General features: G+C 45.3%; 1 protein-coding gene across 1 annotated transcript in view; it reads right to left on the bottom strand.

Annotated features, from left to right (window-relative positions):
- Positions 1–21,955, bottom strand: part of LOC137648874 (calcium load-activated calcium channel) — a 134,214-nt gene that overhangs the window by 43,960 nt on the left and 68,299 nt on the right. The window contains exon 2 of the mRNA XM_068382046.1: positions 8,767–8,844. Within this exon, the coding sequence (XP_068238147.1) occupies positions 8,767–8,844 (78 nt within the window). The remainder of the gene's footprint in view (positions 1–8,766; positions 8,845–21,955) is intronic.

The raw sequence follows: 21,955 nt of genomic DNA, 5'->3' as shown, positions 1-21,955 counted from the left end.
AGAGACCATACAATCCATCCATCTTCCCCTTGACTTTGAGGAAGAGGGAAATACTTCAATGTAATACGATAGGGAGCCGAAGTCTGACGTCAAACTACCACGTGCTGGTTCACACCAACTGCTTCAGGAGCTCACAGACCTTGGAACTTGCCAGTGTTCTAACACAGCCACCCTTCAACTTTACTTTTCTAGTCACTGTCCCATTTGAATAGGAAATGGACAGAATGTGATCTGAATTCTGTATTTTTTGTCATCAGAAAAGTGGAAAATCAATTGCACTATGCTGAAAGCAGCCATCCCGCACGAGGAGCTCTCTGAACAATGTTCACGCTTGAACCAGTTTGGCCGTTGCCATGGTAACCGACGTCATGACTTTGGCTCCCTATTGTGATGAAAATTCACTCTGTGGAAGACAATAATCCTAACTCCTTCTAAGTACTGAAGGAGGGAATGGCAGACTTTCAGTCTTCCTTATAAATTCCTACGGAGGACCCTGAAGGAGACAGCAGACTTAGTGTTCGATGAAGAAAAGATGGAGCTGGAGTTTCTTTGGCTTCAGCTGGAGCTTTGCCAAGTCAGATACCGATGCTTGCGAACAGACAAAAATGACAAATTCGTGGATAATTTGTATTTTTCCTAACTATACAAACCTTAGCTATTTAATAGGGGTATTACTTTCGGCGTAGCTAAATTGACGAGCCATTAATTTTTAATGAAGGTTTACTACCCACACCACTAGTTAGCAGGAGTAGGGGAGGGTACCTTGTGACCCCCCCCCCCTCTCACACACCTGTGCTTGAGCTCAATTTGCTTGGAGGTAGGACTTCAAGGGAGATAGGGCTGGCGGACAAGTTTGGTTAAATAGCTAAGGTTTGTATTGATAGGAAAAATACAAATTATCTATGAATTTGTCATTTGTTCCATAACTGGAATACAAACCACGCTATTTAATAGGGGTGACTCACCCATTAGGAAGGGTGGACATCCCAGTCAGTCTGGCTTTTGGCTTTGCCCGGGGACTCCTTATTTGAGTGTGTAAGCACCCAAGAAATAAGAAGTCCCTGCACCTTGCTAGAACCTTGCTACGCAAGGTCTGCGGCCTATGCAAGGTGTGTGTGAAGGTATGAAGAAGTGTGACTCGTCCTAGAAAGTTGTTCCAAAGTTCTTTAGATGGAAACTTGTACACTAGGACTTTCCCAATACCACCTCGTCAGGGTATGGGGACGTAACAGTATTAATCTTAATACTAGGAACACAAGGGAGCATGGTTTATCTGCAGTGGTTTGAGGTCAGCTATGCAGAGAACCCAGGATGCTTCTTTCCCCAAGAGAGGGGATGATGAAGAAAAGAATAAGGGCCACTCAAACCTTATCATTCATGCAGACTAAAACCGGGTAACAATGCCCTACACCTTCTGCTACTTGTCCAATAAGGAACTTGAGGTTTTAAACCAGCTGTTGTGCAGCCACCACAGGACTGATAGAGAACGTATCGAGTCTCCTGTGGGTCACGTCTTTCAGGTAGTGGGATGTGAACGTTGTTTGACGTTTCCACACCCCAGCTTGAAGAACCTGCGTCACTGAAAAATTTCTTTTGAAGGCCAGAGACGTAGCTATGCCCCTGACATGTGCTCTGGGGTGACGTGATGGAGGAGGGTCTGGATTCAGTGCCATGTCAATGACCCTGGGAATCCAAGCAGAGATGGTGTTCTTGGTGACCCTCCTCTTAGTCCTTCCTGTGCTGACGAATAGTGCTGGCACACGAGGACGGGGTGCGGCTGTTCTTTTGAGGTACAGCTTCAAGCTCCTTGCTGGGCATAGTAAGAGATGGTCTGGGTCATCTGTTACAGTACGGAGACTAGAAATCCGAAAGGAGTCGAATTGAGGATCAGCTACTCCTGGATTCTGAGTCTTAGCAATAAACTCAGGGACGAAGCTGAACGTTACCTACCCCCATCCCCTTGAATGAGCAATGTCATACGAGAGACCATGAAGTTCGCTGACTCGCTTGGCCGAGGCCAAAGCTAGCAGGAATACCGTCTTCCAGGTTAGGTGGCGATCTGATGCCTGGCGTAATGGTTCATAGGGAGGTCTCTTAAGAGACCTGAGAACTCGAACCACGTTCCATGGGGGGAGGTCTCGCTTCTGACTGAGGGCAGGTAAGTTCATAACTACGTAGAGTAGAGAAAGTTCTAGCGATGAGGAAATGTCCATTCCTTTCAGCCTGAAGGTGAGACTTAAGGCTGAGCGATAGCCTTTCACTGCCGAGACTGAAAGGCGCATTTCTTCACGTGAATACACATGGAACTCCGCTATTGTTTGAATAGTGGCATCGAGTGGAGAGATACCCCTTCCACGACACCTACAACAGAAGACTTTCCACTTTGCCTGGTAGACTGCTGCTGAAGACTTTCGCAGGTGTCAAGACATCCTGATTGCAACTTGTTGAGAAAATCCTCTCTGAGAGAGGAGATGCTGGAGAGTCTCCAGGCGTGAAGCCGTAGAGAACCTACGGCTTTGAGGAAGATGTTGGCATGTGGTTGTTTGAGTGGATTGTGTCGTGGAGGGAGTTCTCTTGGTGGCTCCGTTAGGAGTTGCAGAAGGTCCGGGAACCATTCTGCGTCATGCCATAGCGGAGATATGAGGGTCATTGAAAGATTGACCGATGTTCTGGTCTTGTTGAGTACCCTCCTCATCAGACAGAACGGGGGAAAGGCGTAAACGTCAATGTTGTCCCACCGTTGTTGGAAAGCATCTTGCCAGAGAGCCTTGGGGTCTGGGACTGGGGAACAGTACAGCGGGAGCCTGAAGTTCAGGGCCGTTGCGAAGAGGTCCATAGTCGGAGAACCCCACAAAGTCAGGACTTTGTTGGCTACTAGATGATCCAAAGACCACTCGGTACCCAATATCTGAGATGCTCTGCTCAGGGTGTCGGCGAGCACATTCCTTTTGCCTGGAATGAAGCGTGCCAATAGTGGTATCGAGTGGATTTCGGCCCATATCAGTATCTCTACTGCTAGATGGGATAGTTGCTGCAAAAAACTACCTCTTTGTTTGTTAATGTAGGCCACTACTGTGGTGTTGTCGCTCATCACCACCACAGAGTGACTTGCCAGGTACTGTTGGAACTGTTGAAGGGCCAGAAAGACGGCCTTCGTCTCTAGGAGATTTAAGTGGAGATACTTTTCTGACTCTGACCAGAGGCCTGAGGTAGTGTGGTGCAGCACATGGGCCCCCCAACCTTTTTTTGAAGCGTCCGAAAACAGCATCAAATCCGGGGGAGGACGAGAAGATCCACTCCCCTTCGTAGGTTCTCGTCTGCCACCCACCAATGGAGATCCATCAGTTTCGCAGGTCCCATGGGGATCTGGATGTCTGAGGAGTTGTACGCTTGATTCCACCGGGATTTGAGTAGCCACTGGAGGGATCTCATCCTGAGGCGACCGTTGGGAACTAGACGGGCCAGCGATGAAAGGTGACCGAGGAGACTTAACTACGATTGGGCTAGAAGTTCTTCTCGTCTGAGAAAAGGTCTTGCGACCTTCCTCAGCCTTGCTATCCTGTTGTCTGATGGGAAGGCTTTGTGGAGAGTGGTGTCTATAATCATGCCTAGGTATACCAGTCTTTGAGTGGGAAGCAGTGAAGACTTCTCGAGATTTACCATGATCCCCAGATCTTGGCAAAGTCTAAGAAGTTTGTCTCGGTGTTGAAGAAGGGTTGACATCGAGTCTGCTAGGATTAACCAGTCGTCCAGATAACGGAGGAGACAGATGCCAATCCTGTGTGCCCAAGATGATACTAGGGTGAACACTCTGGTGAAGACTTGTGGTGCTGTGGAGAGACCAAAGCACAGCACCTTGAACTGGTACTTTCTGTTGTCTAGGCTGAATCTTAAGTACTTCCTTGAAGACGGATGGACTGGGATCTGGAAGTACGCATCTTTTAGGTCCAGTGTGCACATGAAGTCTTGCGGTCTTACTGTTAGTCTGACCGTGTACGCCGTCTCCATGCTGAACGGAGTTTGTTTGACAAACTTGTTTAGAGCTGAGAGGTCGATGACTGGTCTCCAGCCTCCAGACGCCTTCTTTACAAGAAAGAGTCGACTGAAGAAGCCTGGAGATCCATCGAGGACCTCTTGGAGAGTGCCCTTCTTCAACAGGGTCTGGACTTCTTCCTGAAGAGCTTGCCCCCTTGCTGATCCCATGGCAAGAGAGTTCAATGACACTGGATTTGTCGTCAGGGGAGGTAGAGATGTTATGAACGGGACGCGATATCCTAGACTGATCACGGAGATTCCGCCCTGAGTTACTTCTACCTGTTTGAGCAACTTTGTAGGCATCCCCCCCACTGGTGGACATGCAGGGGGACTGCCTATCCTAACGTTTGCGACCTCGGCTGTTCCCTCTAGGATTCTTGCCTCCCCTGGAGGACTTTTTGCCTTTCCTTTCTTTGACAGGAAAGGGCTTAGACACCAAGGTCTTTGCTGCTGTTGTCGTCTTAGTGGTCTTGACTGGACGGGACTGCTGTGGTGCTGGAGGCTTATAGGGCTTGGATGTAAAAGCCCCATGAAGGAGGGAGTCTTGATGAGACTTCCTCCACCTCTCAGCGGCATGTTCCACATCCTTAAACTCGAACAAGACGGATCCCTCTAGGGAGGAATGTCTGAGCCTATTGATCTCAGTGCTAGGGACCTTCTGATGGAATCTCTCAGCTACTACATCCCGACGTTTCAGGATGGTATTTGCTCACAAGTTCAAGACTTGGTGGGCCAGAAACTCGATCGTGCGAGTACCTGAGAGAAGGAAGGTTTCCATAGCTTTCCTGGTACGTTCTTTGGAGAAATTCACAGAACGTATCAGGATACCTAAGGTCCCCAACCAGATATCGAGCCACAAAGTGGCTTGCATAGCACACTTCGCAACTTTCTCCTGGTTGAAGATCTCGGCTGCCGAGAACGAGACCAGCCGGTTGGAGAGTCTCTCAAGAGGGACTCCCCTGGTTAGCTCTTCCAGCGAGCGGTGAAGAGGAAGAGCTAAACAAGGCTCCTCAAGGATCTCGAAGTACCTCCTCTGCTGTACGCGAGAAGGTGGCAGGAGCTTGTTGGTAGCACCAGATCGGTTGAAGGAGGACATCTCGGAGAGCTGTTGTGAGATCTTATCCCAGGTACTCTTAACCCCTTAAGACCAGGGCAGTGCTGCACTGGTCTTGGAGGGTTTCTGAGTACCCAAGACACGGTCCAAGACCGTGTCCTTGGCCTCTCGAGGAGGGATCTCTGGGTCGGAAAACCCGTTGAGAGCCCTCATTAGAGTCAGAACTTGCCAAAACGCATGTTCTGACTCTTGCTGGTCTCCTCCTGCTGTAGGACTTGCAGCGAAGTCTCCTTCTATCCCCACCCAAAGGCTCTTGTTGGGGAGAGTCACGGACATTCCCTGAGTGGATAGCTGGCTCCATCCTAGTCCTACTAGAGGACTTCGGCAATGTTTTGGAGTCCTTAGATTCCTTCCTGGGAAGGATGTAGGACTCCAACATTGACGAGGGTGGCATGTTCCTTTCAATTCCCGACTGAGTAGACCCCTCGGCACGAGGAGAGGTTTCCCCCATTGGTCGGCGTCAATGACCTTAGATGTCAGGATGCCTGAAAACTTTAAATCATTCATTCATTCATTCCCCCATTGGTGCAATGGGGGAAAGTCTCTCTTCTCGTGATTCCCTTGGGGACAGGAAATTTTCGTCCGAAAGGGAAGGAGAGGCAGTCTGAGGAAAAGAAAGAACCTGCCTCGAAGGTCTACGTGGAGTCAGTTTCGCCCTTGGGGAAGTGACCGCGTCTGGAACTCCTCTTTTCCTCTTCAAAGGGGTCGAAGAAGCCATGGTTCTGTGTCCCAATTCAGAGAAGACAGGCTTGAAAGCCTGTGTTACGGCTCTGATCAGTGCACCAAACCAGGGCTGTTGGCTGACAGATACGCTGTCAGACATACCCCTTGAAGGAACAGGGATTGAAGGATCCCTGGGAGGAGTCCCCATCATTGGTGGGTTTGCCTGTAGTGGCTTTGGGATCCTGGACCCCTCTGGATGTTTCCCTTCTCCCACAATGCATAGCGGTATGCGATTGCGGGGAGGGGAATGAGGCGATGGCGACCTTGTCGTGCCTAGTTCAGTAGTCTCGCGTGCAGGATATTGATGCACACGCGAGGGAGAATAATGGCGCTTGCGCGATGGAGAATATCGGGGCTCGCGGGTGGGAGACTGTTGACGCAGGGCGCGCGTGCGGAAGACTGTTGACGCGCGTGCGGGAGACTGTTGGCGCGCGTGCGGGAGACTGTTGGCGCGAGTGCGGGAGACTGTTGGCGCGAGTGCGGGAGACTGTTGATGCGCGCAGATGTGCATGATTATCACGTTGAGTGCGCGGGCGCGCAGTAGAGTGTTCGCGCGCATCTATACCAGCCGTAGGGCGCGCTCCTTGCGGATGCGTGCAGGAGAAGGCTGGCGCGTGGGAGAAGCCAGCATTGCTGACTACCCAGTACTACTACTTTTAGTAGATCGTTGGCGCGCAGGTTTTTCCTGGCGCGTATGATGATGCGCAGCAGAGTTGGATGTTGGGCGCGTATGCACACAGGCAGGAGACTGCGAGTGCCATTGCGCAGGAAGCTGATGGCGCACAGCTGGGCGCGGGCGCGTAGGAGAATGTTGGCGGGTAAGCGTAGGGCGCGCAAGCAAGACCTGGTGCGCAGGAGAACATAGGCGTATATGTGCATGAGGACGCTAATAGCGCATGATGGAGCTATACTCCTGTTGGAGCGTATGCGCTTGTTGGCGCATAGCCCTTGATGCCCTGTGTTAGGGTTCAGTGACGGGGCCCGACAAGCTACTGAGGAGCGTTCGTCAGGTCTCGTTGGTGCGTAGTGCGTATGTGGTTGGCGCGCAATAGTGTACTTAGGTGGAGCCTTGTTAGGCCCATGTAGAAATGGTGACAGCAGGTCTGTCGGATGGAAGATCGACGTGTCCTTTAAAAGGACAACCTTTTACTGAAGGAGATCGCGAACGATCTGCAGAAAGGTCCAGGACCAGTGCAGCAGTAGTGATGGATGATTGGTCTCGAGGCTCCTCTGCGGTGGACCGCATCAAAGATGTTGAACCAAAGAGGCGCCTCCTCACCGCAGGTGAAGGAAGGCCTCTAAGGTGAAGAGGAAGGCGAGCCTTTGGACGAATGCGCCCTATGGGGGGGTTGGATCAGCAAGCTGACCTTCTGCAGTCCTCCGAAGAGGAGTCTCTGTAAGTGAACTCCCCGAGGGGAAGAAACACTAGCAGGAGAGACTGACGATGGACTTAGTTTCTCCCTCGTAGGTTGAACAGGAACGGGAGAAACAAAGCCGTCAGCTACTGTAGAGTTTGGAGAGGCAGAGGTGATGGGTGATACCGCATTGGATACCTCTGACACCACAACGTTGACAAGAGGCAGAGGATCAACCTCTGACGGTGACGACGATTGCTTGGCAGCGCACCCAATCAGATGTTGTTAAGCAAAACCTCCTTGGAGGGTGAACCCGTAAGCCCCAAGGAGGACCAAAGCTGAAATAAGGAGGTTAGTGACATATCCTCCCCCAGGGGGAGAGGTGGAGCTGCTTCGCTAGGGGAAGCAACGTCATCTCTCGAGTCCCCAGGTTGGTAAACAATACATCGGTCTACGCTACCACTCGACGGTCTCTCGAAAGAGACCGACCGAGTGGGAGCTTCGGAGGAGGTTTGGGCAACGGAAGAAAAGGCCTTGGGTTTTCTCCTTTCGAAGAAACCTTCGAAGGAGAAATATCCCGTTTGGACTTCTTCTTCCGTCGTCGCGAAAACCTCTCCCACTGGGAGGTAGACCACTCCCTACACTCATTACACCTGTTGTTGCTATCACACCGTTGGTCCCTACAAGAAGGACAAAGGGCATGAGAATCAGTCTCGACCGCCGACATGAATGTTACACAGGGGCGGTCGGGAAACCCAGGGCAGGTAGGCATGATCGCAGAGGCCAACTTCACATATACAGAACAAGAAAAAGAAAAGACAAAAGCAATTAAATGGCTGGCAAATGACGGTGAGGATGAGAGTGGACACGTCCGACCACCATCCGAGCCGAGAGCAAAGTGAGCTTAATCACAGGTGTGTGAGAGGGGGGGGGGGGGGGGGCGCCAAGCTACCCTCCCATAGCCTCGCTAACTAGCGGTGTGGGTAGTAAACCCTTGTTAAAAATTAATGGCTCGTCATTTCAGCTACGCCGAAAGTAATACCCCTATTAAATAGCATGGTTTGTATTCCAGTTACGGAACAATTGATTTTAATATCTTTGCTAAGGGGCTAGAGGTTAGTTTGCAGGTCTACGGACGCACCGCCCAAAATGTTGGTGAGGATCTACCTCCGGCTTTCTCATACACCAGCCAAAATACAAGGCACCTTTACCTGGGGAAAGCTGCATGTCTGCCCTTGGAATAGCCATCCAAAAAAAGAACATAAAAACTCTGGAAGGAGAAACAAAAAATCAATTACCCATATTAAGGACGCAGGGAAGTACACATGTACAGAGCTGCGGTCGATGTTAAAGTGAGGTTTGCTCCACCTCCCACCTGACAGTCAATCATTCATCACCTCGTTACAATATGAACGGCCGTTAACAGCTCTGCCGAAGCTACACTCCTATTAAATGACGATGGATTTTTTATGTGTAAGAATAAATACATATAATTCTAGAAGTGACTAAACTTCCCATGCTTCATTAAATTTTACTCACATCTCTTGCATTGTCTTTCCACTTCAGCTTTCAGTTTCTGATACTTCTCTGTCCTGTAGACTAATAGCCATGTCAGGCCTGCAAAAAAGATACGCAGTACATTAGAATGGAGGCTTTATAAACAGCCCAGTGAGGAAAGAAAATAAGGAAATAAATGAACGATATGAGAATTAATGAACAATTAAAATATTTTAAGAACAATAACAACATTAAAACAGATATTTCAAGTATAAACTGTAAAAAGACTTATGTAAGCCTGTTCAACATAAAAACATTTGGTGCAAGTTTGAACTTTTGGAGTTCTACTGATTCAACTACCCGATTAGGAAGTTCATTCCACAACTAGGTCACAGCTGGAATAAAACTTCTAGAGTACTGTATAGAATTGAGCCTCGTGATGAAGAATGTCTGACTATTAGAATTAACTGCATGCCTGGTACACGCTCAATAATTCATGTTCCACATGATCTTGCGACACCATGAAAAAATAACAAATTTGGAAATAATTTGTATTTTTCCTAACATACAAACCTGAAGCTATTTATTAGGGTATTACTTTTGGCAGCGCTGAAAACCAGCCAAGACAATTTGAGTGAGGGATAATTACCCCATCCACTATAGTCTATTTTTTATAGCGGTGCATATTTGCACTGACTCACAGGGGTGCCCTTTTAGGTCGGAAAGGTTCCTGATACCTGATTGGTCGGAAGTATTTTTGTCCGAACACCTTCATTGTTCTCGAATGATTACCAAGTAATGTGAATCCAAACTTATTTATGAACCTATCATTTCTCCATCAGATAAATGTTTTGTCAATAAACAATATTAAAGAATAAATATATTATAAAGAATCGTCTTGGTAAGTCTAAATTTAATAACACAATCCGCCGAAGTCAACGACAGCAGCTTGTTTTCGGATGCACGCTTTGTAATTTTGTAATTTTTCACATATTTTAACACAAATTGGGATAAATTACACTCAGCATAAGTTAAACATGTTATTATAAACTTTCTTTGAATACCAGAACTTACCAAAAACATGGAATTAATAAAACCCGATATTTGTGAAAACTTATGGGGAGGTAAAAGAACAGCCTGTAGCAGCCTGGCGGAAAAACGATCCCTTCTGACTTGTAGACGCAGTTTGTTTTTTCTTTCGTAATATAGTTCGGCCTATTCCTTTCAGTTTAAATAGTCTTACATTGTTTCTCTTTGTATTATTTTGCTTAGTATTTTCCCACATTCCTGGTCCTCACCTAATATCTATCTATTTTCCCTGATATCCCTTCTTTCATATAGGCCTATGTGATATCCGCACTACGATTCCTTATGTTTTGTACCTTACGTCAGTAAGTATGTAAATAATAATAACAACATAAATTTTATGCTGTGTAGCAAGTATAACCTATTCAGTAAACCTGAAATTAATCATAGTATTTTTTTTATTCCCGCCTCTACACTATTTTAATGAGACTAGCACGCGCTTCCCTTCAAGCCATCACTTTCGACAAAGGATAAGAAATAAGGAATCGTAGTGCGGATATCCCATATATGAAAGAAGGGATATCGGGGAAAATAGATAGATATTAGGTGAGGAACAGGAATGTGGGAAAATACTAAGCAAAATAATACGAAGAGAGACAATGCAAGACTATTTAAACTGAAAGGAATAGGCCGAACTATATCAAGAAAGAAAAAAAAAACTGCGTCTGCGAGCCAGAAGGGATCGTTTTCCCACCAGGCCGCTACAGGCTGTTCTTTTACCTCCCCATAAGTTTTTACAAATACAGTGAACCCTCGTTTATCGCGGTAGATAGGTTCCAGACCCGGCCGCGATAGGTGAAAATCCGCGAAGTAGTGACATCATATTCACCTATTTATTTAACATGTATATTCGGACTTTTAAAACCTTCCCTTGTACATAGTACTGTTAACAAACTACCCTTTAATGTACAGAACACTTAATGCATGTACTACAGCACCCTAAACTAAAACAGGCACAAATATTAAGTGCGACTTTATATCATGCGTTTCCTAAACACCTAAAAAGCACGATAAAAAATGGCAACCTATGTTTTGTTTACGTTCATCTCTGATCATAATGAAGAAACAAACTCATTTAGAGTACACATATATGTATAGGTTAGTTTTTGCATCGATTATATTGATTATACAGTATGTTGATTTTGTTATTACCAATGTTTTACTTAATTTTTCTTAGGACTTCCAAATGAAATGTTTTTGTTTATGACGCCGCCTGAAACGACGGCGTCATAAAGTACTGTACGCTCAGTAAACAACCACGCTCAGAACAAACAAGGCATTTAACGCGCATGATGATAGTGATAAATAATGATACAGTACAGTATTTACAGTAAAAGCATTTACAAAATATGTTACCTTACAAATATAATTTACCGTATCTATATAAAATCATACAGTACTGTACAGTACATATTGTACGTAGCAAAGCAGGAAAACAATTTACGAGAGAGAGAGAGAGAGAGAGAGAGAGAGAGAGAGAGAGAGAGAGAGAGAGAGAGAGAGAGAGAGAGAGAGAGAGAGAGATTGTTTTACGTACGTACTGTAAATGTAAATTTTAAACAAGAAAAATCAATTTACGAGAGAGAGAGAGAGAGAGAGAGAGAGAGAGAGAGAGAGAGAGAGAGAGAGAGAGAGAGAGAGAGAGAGATTGTTTTACGTACGTAAATGTAAATTTCAAACAAAAAAAATATGATAGGTTACAACATGTAGACTTTTAAAACCTTCCCTTTAACTTAATGCATACAGTACTAAACTATAAAACAGGCACAAATATTAAAATGTTAGAATATTAAAGTAAAAAATAAAGATTGTTACTGTACTCACCACGAAAGAAGTTCAAGAAAAAATTGAATGATGATGGCGATGAATTTGCTGCACAGTAGAAATGATGATGATGAAGCTGATGATGTGTTCTACTGTGCAGCCAATGATAGTAATTTTACGTCTCTTCAGACAGAGGTGTCTTTTCCTGGGACACCTCTTCAACTTCTTCAATTTCTTCCGAAGGCGTAGTAGCAGGAGGAACTGGCTCTTTTTTGCGAGGCTGGAAGAACATTGTGATCGGAAGTTGTTGCCGCTGCTTCTTTTTTCGATCTAAGAGCATCCTGTAGGGAGTCATGATGTCATCGACCTTGTTGGAGAATTGCATAGACCGAACCATATCCTCGTCCCACTCTTGCAACATTTCTTTCAACTCCTTCGCATGGTTGCAGGCCTTGGCAAGCCGTTCTAATGTTAAGCCCGTTTCTTCGACATTTTCTTGGGTCTCTTCCTGGGTTTCACTCTCTTCTTCGCTAGCCGATTTCGTCAGGTCTTCGAGGTCTGCGTCAGTTAGGGGCTGGGAATGGCAGTCCAACAACTCGTCGACGTCTTCAGTCGTCATGTCGCCAAACCCGTCGCCTCCAATTATGGCAGCCAACTGCACAGATTTGCGTATTGCAGAGTGTTGGATTTCCGACGGAGTAAATCCCTCGTCGTCGTAAACAATCTCGGGCCACAACTTCTTCCAGCTCGCATTCACAGTTGCAGGTTTCATCTCTTGAAGTGCCTTCTGAATATTCTTCAGGCACGTGGCTGTGGTGTACTGCCGCCAGTACGCCTTCAAGTTAAAATCTTCATCCTCATCCTCTTGGGCAGCATCCACACACGCAACGAGGTCCGCCAAGGTATTCTTCGTGTAGAGGGCCTTGAACGCCCTGATAACCCCCTGGTCCATCGGTTGAATTAATGACGTGGTGTTGGGTGGCAGGAACTCAACCTGAATGCCCTCATGCGACAGATCAGTTGCGTGTCCACCAGCGTTATCCATAAGGAGAAGGATCTTGAATGGCAAGCCCTTCTCTACGAGATATTCATTGACTTGCGGGATGAAACACTGGTGGAACCAGTTGGAGGTCAGCATCTTTGTAATCCATGCTTTTGGATTATGCATCCAGTACACGGGAAGGAGATTCTTATTCTTATTTTTCAAAGCGCGAGGATTTTTCGACTTATAAATAAGCCCCGGCTTTAGCAAAAATCCAGCAGCATTGCCACACATCACGAAGGTAACACGATCCTTGAATGCTTTAAAGCCAGAGGCTTTGGCTTCCTCTTTGAACAGGAAAGTTCGCGACGGCATTCTCTTCCAAAACAAGCCGGTCTCATCCATATTAAACACTTGTTCCGGCTTGTATCCACCTTCGGCGATAATATTCTTGAACGTCTGGTTCACGTAAGTTTCAGCAGCGGCAGTGTCAGCTGAAGCAGCTTCGCCATGCAGGGAAACGCTTTTCAGGGCGAAGCGTTTCTGAAACTTCGCGAACCATCCTTTGCTGGCGGAAAAACGTCGTTTCTGAGGCTGGGAATCAGTGGATGTCCCTGGTTGAGGTTCATCTGCATCATCATCTTCTTCAGCATGGTTGCTGTCGTCGTCTTGAGGTTCCTTTGCAGCAAAATTCTTATACAAGCTCAAAGCCTTTGTTCGGATGGTGTTCGTATCCAAGGCTATGTTCTTCTTCCGGCAGTCGGCAATCGACACAGCTAAAGCACCTTCCATGCGTACGATCGTTTTATTACGCGTTGTAACGACTCGCTTCGCTGATCTGCTAAAGGTGATTGCAGCCGTCTTTCTAATGTTCGCCTCGTCCTTCTTGATATAGCAAACAGTAGATTCGTTGATTCCAAAATGGCGTGCTGCGGCCGCGTAGCTTCTACCGTCTTTCAACATATCGAGAAGCGTAACCTTCTCAGCAATCGTCATCATCTTTCGGTGGTGTTTAGGCTCACTACCAGCCTTAGTAGAAGCAGAACGCTTGGGAGGCATTGTAGAGTAGGATTTAACAGAAAGTTCAACAAAAAGTTCAACTTAAAACAGTCGCACACAGCACAGATTAAACTTCACAAACTTAAGAACGTCTACTCAGCGATACGCCGTAAGAGAAAGTGGCCGCGAACAGAGGCTGGAAGCTGGAGATGCGGGCAAAACACCAATCACAGGCTAGATAACAAAACTTGAGTTCTGATTCGTCATCTATCAACGCTTGAACCAATCACAACCCGTCTTATATGATGCGTAGGTTACCAACTCAAAGTACAAGATACCGCGCGTATACCGTACGTACAGTATTAATAATAATAATAATAATAAATAATGATAATACAGTAATAATAATAATAATAATAATGATAATAATAATAACAATAATAATTTTATTAATAACAATAACAATAATAATAATAACAATAATAATAATAGCTTTACGTATGTTACTTTATTCTTTTGTAGGATGTCTCTCTCTCTCTCTCTCTCTCTCTCTCTCTCTCTCTCTCTCTCTCGTACGCTTATTCGAAATGTGATTTTTGCAACAAAGAATATTATTGGATGCAGCTACATACGTATACAAACAAAAGATTCATGGAAAAGAAGCACATCAATTACATTTGTAGTACTGTACAGTAGTAGCCATCAGCAGCCTTACACCATTCTAATATGGTATGACTGCATCTGATTTGCGTTTCATGTTCGATTTAATTTTACTACGTACTGTAGTACAGTACAGTACTGAATTATCGTATGATAATACTGTAATACAGTGATAATAATAATAATAATGATAATAATAATAACAATAATAATTTTATTAACAACAACAACAACAAAAATAATAATAATAACAATAATAATAATAAAGTAGCTTTACGTATGCTACAGTATTTTATTCTTTTGTAGGATGTCTCTCTCTCTCTCTCTCTCTCTCTCTTCTCTCTCTCTCTCTCTCTCTCTCTCTCGTACGCTTATTGGAAATGTGATTTTTGCAACAAAGAATATTATTGGATGCAGTACTACGTACGTATACATACATAAGATTTATGGAAAAGAAGCACATCCATTACATTTGTAGTACAATAGTAGCCAACAGCAGCCTTACACCATTCTAATATGGTATGACTGCATCTGATTTGCGTTTCATGTTCGATTTAATTTTACTACGTACTGTATACAGTACTGTATTATCGTATGATCACATTCTCTTTTCGTGTTTTATTTCTTTCTGTGCTGAATTATATATCATATGTAATGCAATGAACAATCAGTAAGAGCAGATATTACTAATTACAGTATTAATGTAATTACAGGTAACGAAATATCGTATTTGGGGGTCTTCAGATTTCGCGGTATTTTTGAAATTTCCGGAAAATCCGCGATATGTATATATATATATATATATGGGTTATGGAAAAAACCCGCGAAGCGGTGAATCCGCGATGGTTGAACCGCGAAGTAGCGAGGGTTCACTGTATCGAATTTTATTAATTCCATGTTTTTGGTAAATTCTGGTATTCAAAGAAAGTTTATAATAACATGTTTAACTTATGCTGAGTGTAATTTATCCCAATTTGTGTTAAAATATGTGAAAAATTACAAAATTACAAAGCGTGCATCCGAAAACAAGCTGCTGTCGTTGACTTCGGCGGATTGTGTTATTAAATTTAGACTTACCAAGACGATTCTTTAAAATATATTTATTCTTTAATATTGTTTATTGACAAAACATATATATGATGGAGAAATATAGGTTAATAAATAAGTTTTGATTCACATTACTTGGTAATCATTCGAGAACAATGAAGGTGTTCGGACAAAAATACTTCCGACCAATCAGGTATCAGGAACCTTTCCGACCTAAAAGGGCACCCCTGTGAGTCAGTGCAAATATGCACCGCTTTAAAAAATAGAGTATAGTTAGCGGGAGGGGGTTGGGGTAGACTAGCTATCCCACTCACTCACACCTGTCGGTTGAGTAACCACTTTTGCTTTCTGGCAGGACTTCTAGGGGGACAGGGTGGCAGGCCAATTTGTATAAATAGCTTCAAGTTTGTATGTTAGGAAAATTACAAATTATTTCCAAATTTGTTATTTGTTCCAACACAGATACAAACCTTCGCTATTTATTAGGGTGACTTACTCTTAAAAGGGAGGAAGTCCTTACCAACTGGCCTTGGTCATGACCAGGGGTCCTCTTTATTTCGATCTGTGATCGATAGTAGAGGGGACCCTACCCTCGCTAAAATCAAAGTAGTTACAAGGTAACTCACTGATAGCGGCCTGCAGAAGCTTATGTGAGAGAGACTCGTGGCTTGTCTTCACTTAGGAACTCGAGGATTCTAAGACATATCCAATACCCCCCTCAAAAGGTATTGGTGACGTAACAAAGTATTCATTCATACCCAGGATGCACAAGGGAAATGATTCTTACCTGCAGAGGGGTGAGGTCAGCTAGGCTTCAGTCTTAAGGAGCTATTTCACCATGGGGGGAGAAGGAGAAAGAAAGAAGTGAGCCAGACATTCTTTTCATTCACCCTAGACTAACCCGGGTAACCTCAGCCCTCAACCCTCTGCTACTTGTCCATCAAGGAGCCTGGGGCATTAGATCACTTGTGCGGCCACCACAGGACCAATGGAGAAGGTTTCCATGTTCCTGTGGGTTACGTCTTTCAGGTAGTGGGCTGTGAAGGTCGTCTGACGCTTCCACACGCCCGCTTGCAATATCTGTGCCACAGAAAAATTTTTCTTGAACGCCAGAGATGTTGCAATGCCTCTGACGTCATGAGCTCTGGGTCAGTTGGACAGAGGAGGATCTGGGTATAGAGTGTATTCGATTACTTTCCTTATCCAGGAAGAAATAGTATTCCTCGTGACCCTCCTCTTGACCTTCCCCGTGCTGACAAAAAGTGCTTGTACACGGGGGCGAGCTTTTGCTGTTCTTTTTAAGTAACACCTCAGACTCCTCACTGGACATAGTAACAGTTGGTCTGGATCTTCGGTTACAGAACGAAGACACTCTATCCGAAATGGGCCGAACCTGGAGTCCGGCACACCCGGATTTTGAGTCTTAGCTACAAACTCAGGGACGAAGTTGAGGATTACTTCCCCCCATCTCCTAGAGTGGGAGACATCAGCAGATAGACCATGAAGTTCGCCGACTCTCTCGGCCAAAGCCAAAGCGAGCAGGAACACCGTCTTCCACGTGAGGTAGCGATCTGAGGCCTGGTGTAGTGGTTCATAGGGGAAGCCCTTCAGAGACCTGAGGACCCGAACCACGTTCCAAGGGGGAGGTCTTCGCTCTGCCTGAGGGGCAAGTAAGCTCGTAACTGCGTATGAGCAAAGAAAGTTCCGAGGAGGAAATGTCGACTCCTTTCAGTCTAAAGGCGAGACTTAAGGCTGAGCGGTAGCCTTTGACTGCCAAGATCGAGAGAAGCTTTTCTTCCCAAAGGTATACAAGAAACTCCGCTATAGTTGGAACAGATGCATCGAGGGGAGAGATACCCCTTCCATGACACAGACCACAGAAAACTGACCATTTCGCCTGGTAGACTGCCTCTGTGGATCTCCTGAGGTGTCCAGCCATTCTTTTCGCAACCGGTTGCGAAAAGCCTGTGAGGAGGTGCTGGATAGTCTCCAGGCGTGAAGTCGAAGCGAGGCTACGGCTCTGTGAAAGATGTTGGCATGTGGTTGTTTGAGGAGGTCGTGTTGTGGAGGAAGCTCCCTCGGGATCTCCGTGAGGAGATGCAGAAGTTCCGGGAACCATTCTACGTGATGCCATAGCGGAGCTATGAGGGTCATTTGCAAATTGTTGCTTGCTCGTAGCTGGTTGAGGACTTTTCTCATCAGACAGAACGGGGGAAACGCATAAGCATCCAGGTTTATCCACCATTGTTGAAAAGCATCTTGCCAAAGAGCTTGGGAATCCGGGACTGGGAAGCAGTACAACGGGACCCTGTAATTCAAGGCCGTTACAAACAGATCCACAGTCGGGAACCCCACAAAGTCACGACTTTGTTGGCTACCAGAGGATTCAAAGACCACTCGGTGCCAACTATCTGAGTCGCTCTGCTCAGCTTGTCTGCTAGCACATTCCGCTTGCCCGGAATGACTGTCTGCTAGCACATTCCGCTTGCCGGAATGACTGTCTGCTAGCACATTCCGCTTGCCCGGAATGACTGTCTGCTAGCACATTCTGCTTGCCGGAATGACTGTCTGCTAGCACATTCTGCTTGCCCGGAATGAAGCAAGCTGATAAGTCACCGAGTTGTCTTCTGCCCATCTGAGTATCTCTACTGCAAGATGGCACAGCTGCTGCGAAAAGGTACCGCCCTGTTTGGTTAGATAAGCTACTACCGTGGTGTTGTCGCTCATCAGCACCATGGAGTGCCCCGCCAGGACCTGGTGGAACTCTTTGAGGGCCAAAAAGGCTGCCCTCATCTCTAAGAGATTTATGTGCTGGTACCTTTCTGATTCGGACCACTGGCCAGAGATGTAATGGTGCAGTATGTGAGCCCCCCACCCTTCTTTTGATGCATCCGAAAACAGCATCAATTCTTGGGGAGAGATGAGAAGATCGACCCCTTTGCAGAGGTTCGGCTCCGCCAGCCACCACCTGAGGTCCGACTGTTCCTCTAACCCTATGCAGACTAGGTCATCCCGGGAATCGGAGTGCTGGTTCCACTGGTATTTTAGTCGCCACTGGAGGGATCTCATCCTGAGGCGACTGTTGGGGACCAGTCGGGTCAGGGAAGAGAGGTGACAGAGAAGGCGAAGCCAATACTGCGTCGGGAGCTCTTCCCAACTGAGGAAGACCTGTGTTATCTCCCTCAGTCTCTGGATCCTTTCGTCTAATGGAAACGCTTTGTGCCTTAGGGTGTCTAATCGCATGTCTAGGTACTGTATACCAGTTCTTGAGAGGGGAGCAGTTGAGACTTCTCAAGGTTTACCATGATTCCCAGATCCTGGCAAAACCTTAGACGCTCGTCTCAGTGGCGGAGAGGGGCCGCCTCCGAGTCTGCCAGAATCAGCCAGTCGTCCAAGTATCTTAGGAGACGGATGTCGACTCTGTGAGCCCAAGATGATACTAGGGGGGCGAATATTCTCATGAACACCTGGGGTGCTGTGGAAATACCGAAACGCAGTACCCTGAACTGGTAATGCTTCCGATTGAACATGAATCTCAGATACTTCCTGGAAGACGGGTGAATTGGGATCTGGAAGTATGCGTCCTTCAGATCTAGAGTCCTGGGGCCTTATCGCTTGTCTGACTGTGTTGGCTGTCTCCATCCTGAAAGGTGTCTGTTCGACAAACCTGTTCAGGGCCGAGAGGTCGATGACTGGTCTCCAGCCTCCAGACGCCTTTTTCACAAGAAAGAGTCGACTGTAGAAGCCTGGGGACCCGTCAAGGACCTCCTGGGGAGCGTCCTTCTCTAACAAGGACTGGACTTCTGCCCTGAGGGCAAACTCCTGTGTGGATCCCTCCGCACAGGAGTTCAATGGAATCAGCACTCGAGTCAGTGGAGGGAGAGAGAGCGTGAACGGGATACAATACCCTGAACAAATCACCTCGACCGTCCAGGGTTCAGGCCCCTGGTAAAGCCACCTCTGCCAGCGGCTTTGCAGGCATGCCCCCACAGGTGGACAAATGGGAGGATTGCCTGTCTTATTTGGACCGGCCTCGGCCAGATCCTTCTTACCCTTTCCTCCACGGAAGGACTTTTTGCTGTGAAAGGCCTACTTTGCACCCTTTCTACCCTGCTGTTTTGGGTCTCTAGCCCTTTTCGGCTGTGGGTTCTGCTGTGCTTTCCGCTGTGGCTGAGAGGGGTAAGCTCTAGCTGTTAAGACCTTTTGGATGATTGATTGATTGATTGATTCAAAGTTTTCAGGCATCCTGACATCTGAGGTCATTGACGCCGGTAACATTTAATTTATGTATACAAAAATAAAAGATAAAATAAAATAAAAAATAAAAGAGTATTCAATTAAAATCATAAAAGTTGAATGTAATAAAAGTTAAATATTTTTCAGAAGACCTGCTTCTGAAATAAATCTAAAAATGCCACTTGCATGGTAGGACACATCATTTCCAAGAATCTTGGCAAGGATGAACCTGCCACCCTCACCTCGAGCCTCAAACAAATATCTATTCCGCAAGTTGATATAATTGGGGCATTCGGTCAACAAATGCCTTACTGTTAGAGGTACTACACAGTCGTCACAATATGGTTGGTGTTGGCCCTTCAGCAAAAACTCGTGTGTAAACCGAGTGTGACCAATACGGAGACGACAAAGAGACGTCTCCCATTTTCGGGGCATCATATTATACCTCCAAGGAGATATGTCATTTGTTATCTCTCGCATTTTATTGCCATCTTGACTATCCCATTGCTGTTGCCATTTATTGCAAACCAATTTCTTGATGTCAGGTAAGAAATCATCACAGGGAATGGGATACCTTTTTGGCAGCAACTCTGATGCAGCTTCCTTAGCCAGTGAATCTGCCTTCTCATTCCCAGACACACCTACATGTGCTGGAACCCAACAAAATTGAACTGTTATACCTCTCCGTCCAATTATGAAAAGCCATTCTAAAATCTTTAAAACTAAAGGGTTATTAGAATTAAAAACTTCCATAGCTTGAAGGACACTCCTTGCATCACTAAAAATTGTAAAATTACCCTCCTTCTCCAACGCTATTTTCTCAATAGCGGTTAATATGCCATACAGTTCGGCAGTAAATATGGAAGCGGTCAGAGGAAGTGCACCTCTACAATTAAAACCATTACTATGTACTCCAAATCCAACGCCAGCATCAGATTTGGAGCCATCAGTATAGATAAAAGTTGATCCTCTATGTTCTCTAACATGTTCATTAAAAAGAGACCTGGCTTCTAGGTCTGACATATTCTTCTTATCTCCAATAAAATATTTACAAAAAGATATCTCTGGTAACTTCCATGGAGGCGTTGGTGATACCTTGAATGGAAGTACCTTATTTCTAATTAAATCCAGACTATTTAATAATCGTTTCACCCGAAAGCCATAAGGTTGAGGAGATTTTGGGTGCAACTCAAAGTATGATGCGTGTCTTACAAGGCTTGCAGTCTGAAAGGCGAGAGAGTTAGGGAGTCTTTGCAATCTAAACCAATACCGAAGAATGGAAGACATTCGGTATAGGTCTAGAGGTAACTCTCCAGCATCAACAAGGAGACTTGGGATAGGCGAGGTTTTAAAAGCTCCAGTAGACAATCTAATACCTGCATGATGTATCGAGTCTAATATTTTTAACCGGCTTGGGGTGGCTGAAGAATATACCTCACAACCATAACTAATTTTGGAAAAAATCAAGGCCTTGTATAATTTTAAAATAGTATTGCGGTCTGCCCCCCCACAATGTATGGGACAATACTTTTAAGATATTCAGAGCTTCAACACATTTAGCTTTTAATGCTTTTAAGTGAGAAACCCATGTCAGCCTACAATCAAATATCAAACCTAAAAATTTAGCTTCTCTTGCACATGGTATCCGTTGACCTTTAATGTATATATCCGGGTCTGGATGTACTCCCCGGATACGACAAAAATGGACAACGGTAGTTTTACTTGTCGAGAACTTAAATCCATTCATGTCAGCCCACTGGATAATTTTATCAATAGAGTGTTGGATTTTTCTCTCAACCATTGCCATTCTAGTGCCAGCAAATGATATTGAGAGATCATCCACAAATAATGTTGAGAGAACATCCTGGGGAATGGCTTTGGATATCCCATTAATTGCTAGTGCAAAAAGGGTTACACTCAGCACACTACCCTGAGGAACTCCTTCTTCCTGGCACTTACTCTCAGATAGTGTTTCCCCAACTCTCACTTGAAAAACTCTACGTGAAAGAAATGCCTGAATAAATAGTGGCAGCTCTCCTCTCAATCCCAATTCATGAATGGTTTTAAGTATACCATATCTCCATGTGGTATCATATGCCTTTTCAAGGTCAAAAAATACTGTAACATGGTGCTGTTTGGAAGCAAAGGCTTCACAAATAGAAGACTCTAGTCGTATCAACACATCAGTCGTTGAGTGCATTTTTCGGAATCCACATTGAATCGGTGATAAAATACCTTTCTTTTCAAGGTACCATATCAGCCTTGCATTGACCATCTTCTCCATGATTTTACATAAACAAGATGTCAATGCAATAGGACGATAGTTTGCTGCTAAAAACTTGTCTTTACCGGGTTTTAAAAAGGCTAAAATAATGGCTAGTTCCCAAACACTTGGGTAACTATGATCATGCCATATTCTATTAATAATACTTAAAATAAATAGCTTTGTATTAAAGT

This window comes from Palaemon carinicauda, chromosome 10, assembly GCF_036898095.1.
Source record: "Palaemon carinicauda isolate YSFRI2023 chromosome 10, ASM3689809v2, whole genome shotgun sequence".
Classification (NCBI taxonomy): Eukaryota; Metazoa; Arthropoda; class Malacostraca; order Decapoda; family Palaemonidae; genus Palaemon; species Palaemon carinicauda.
Note: the sequence above shows the minus strand (reverse complement) of the source record. Positions and strands in the feature narration are given on the sequence as shown.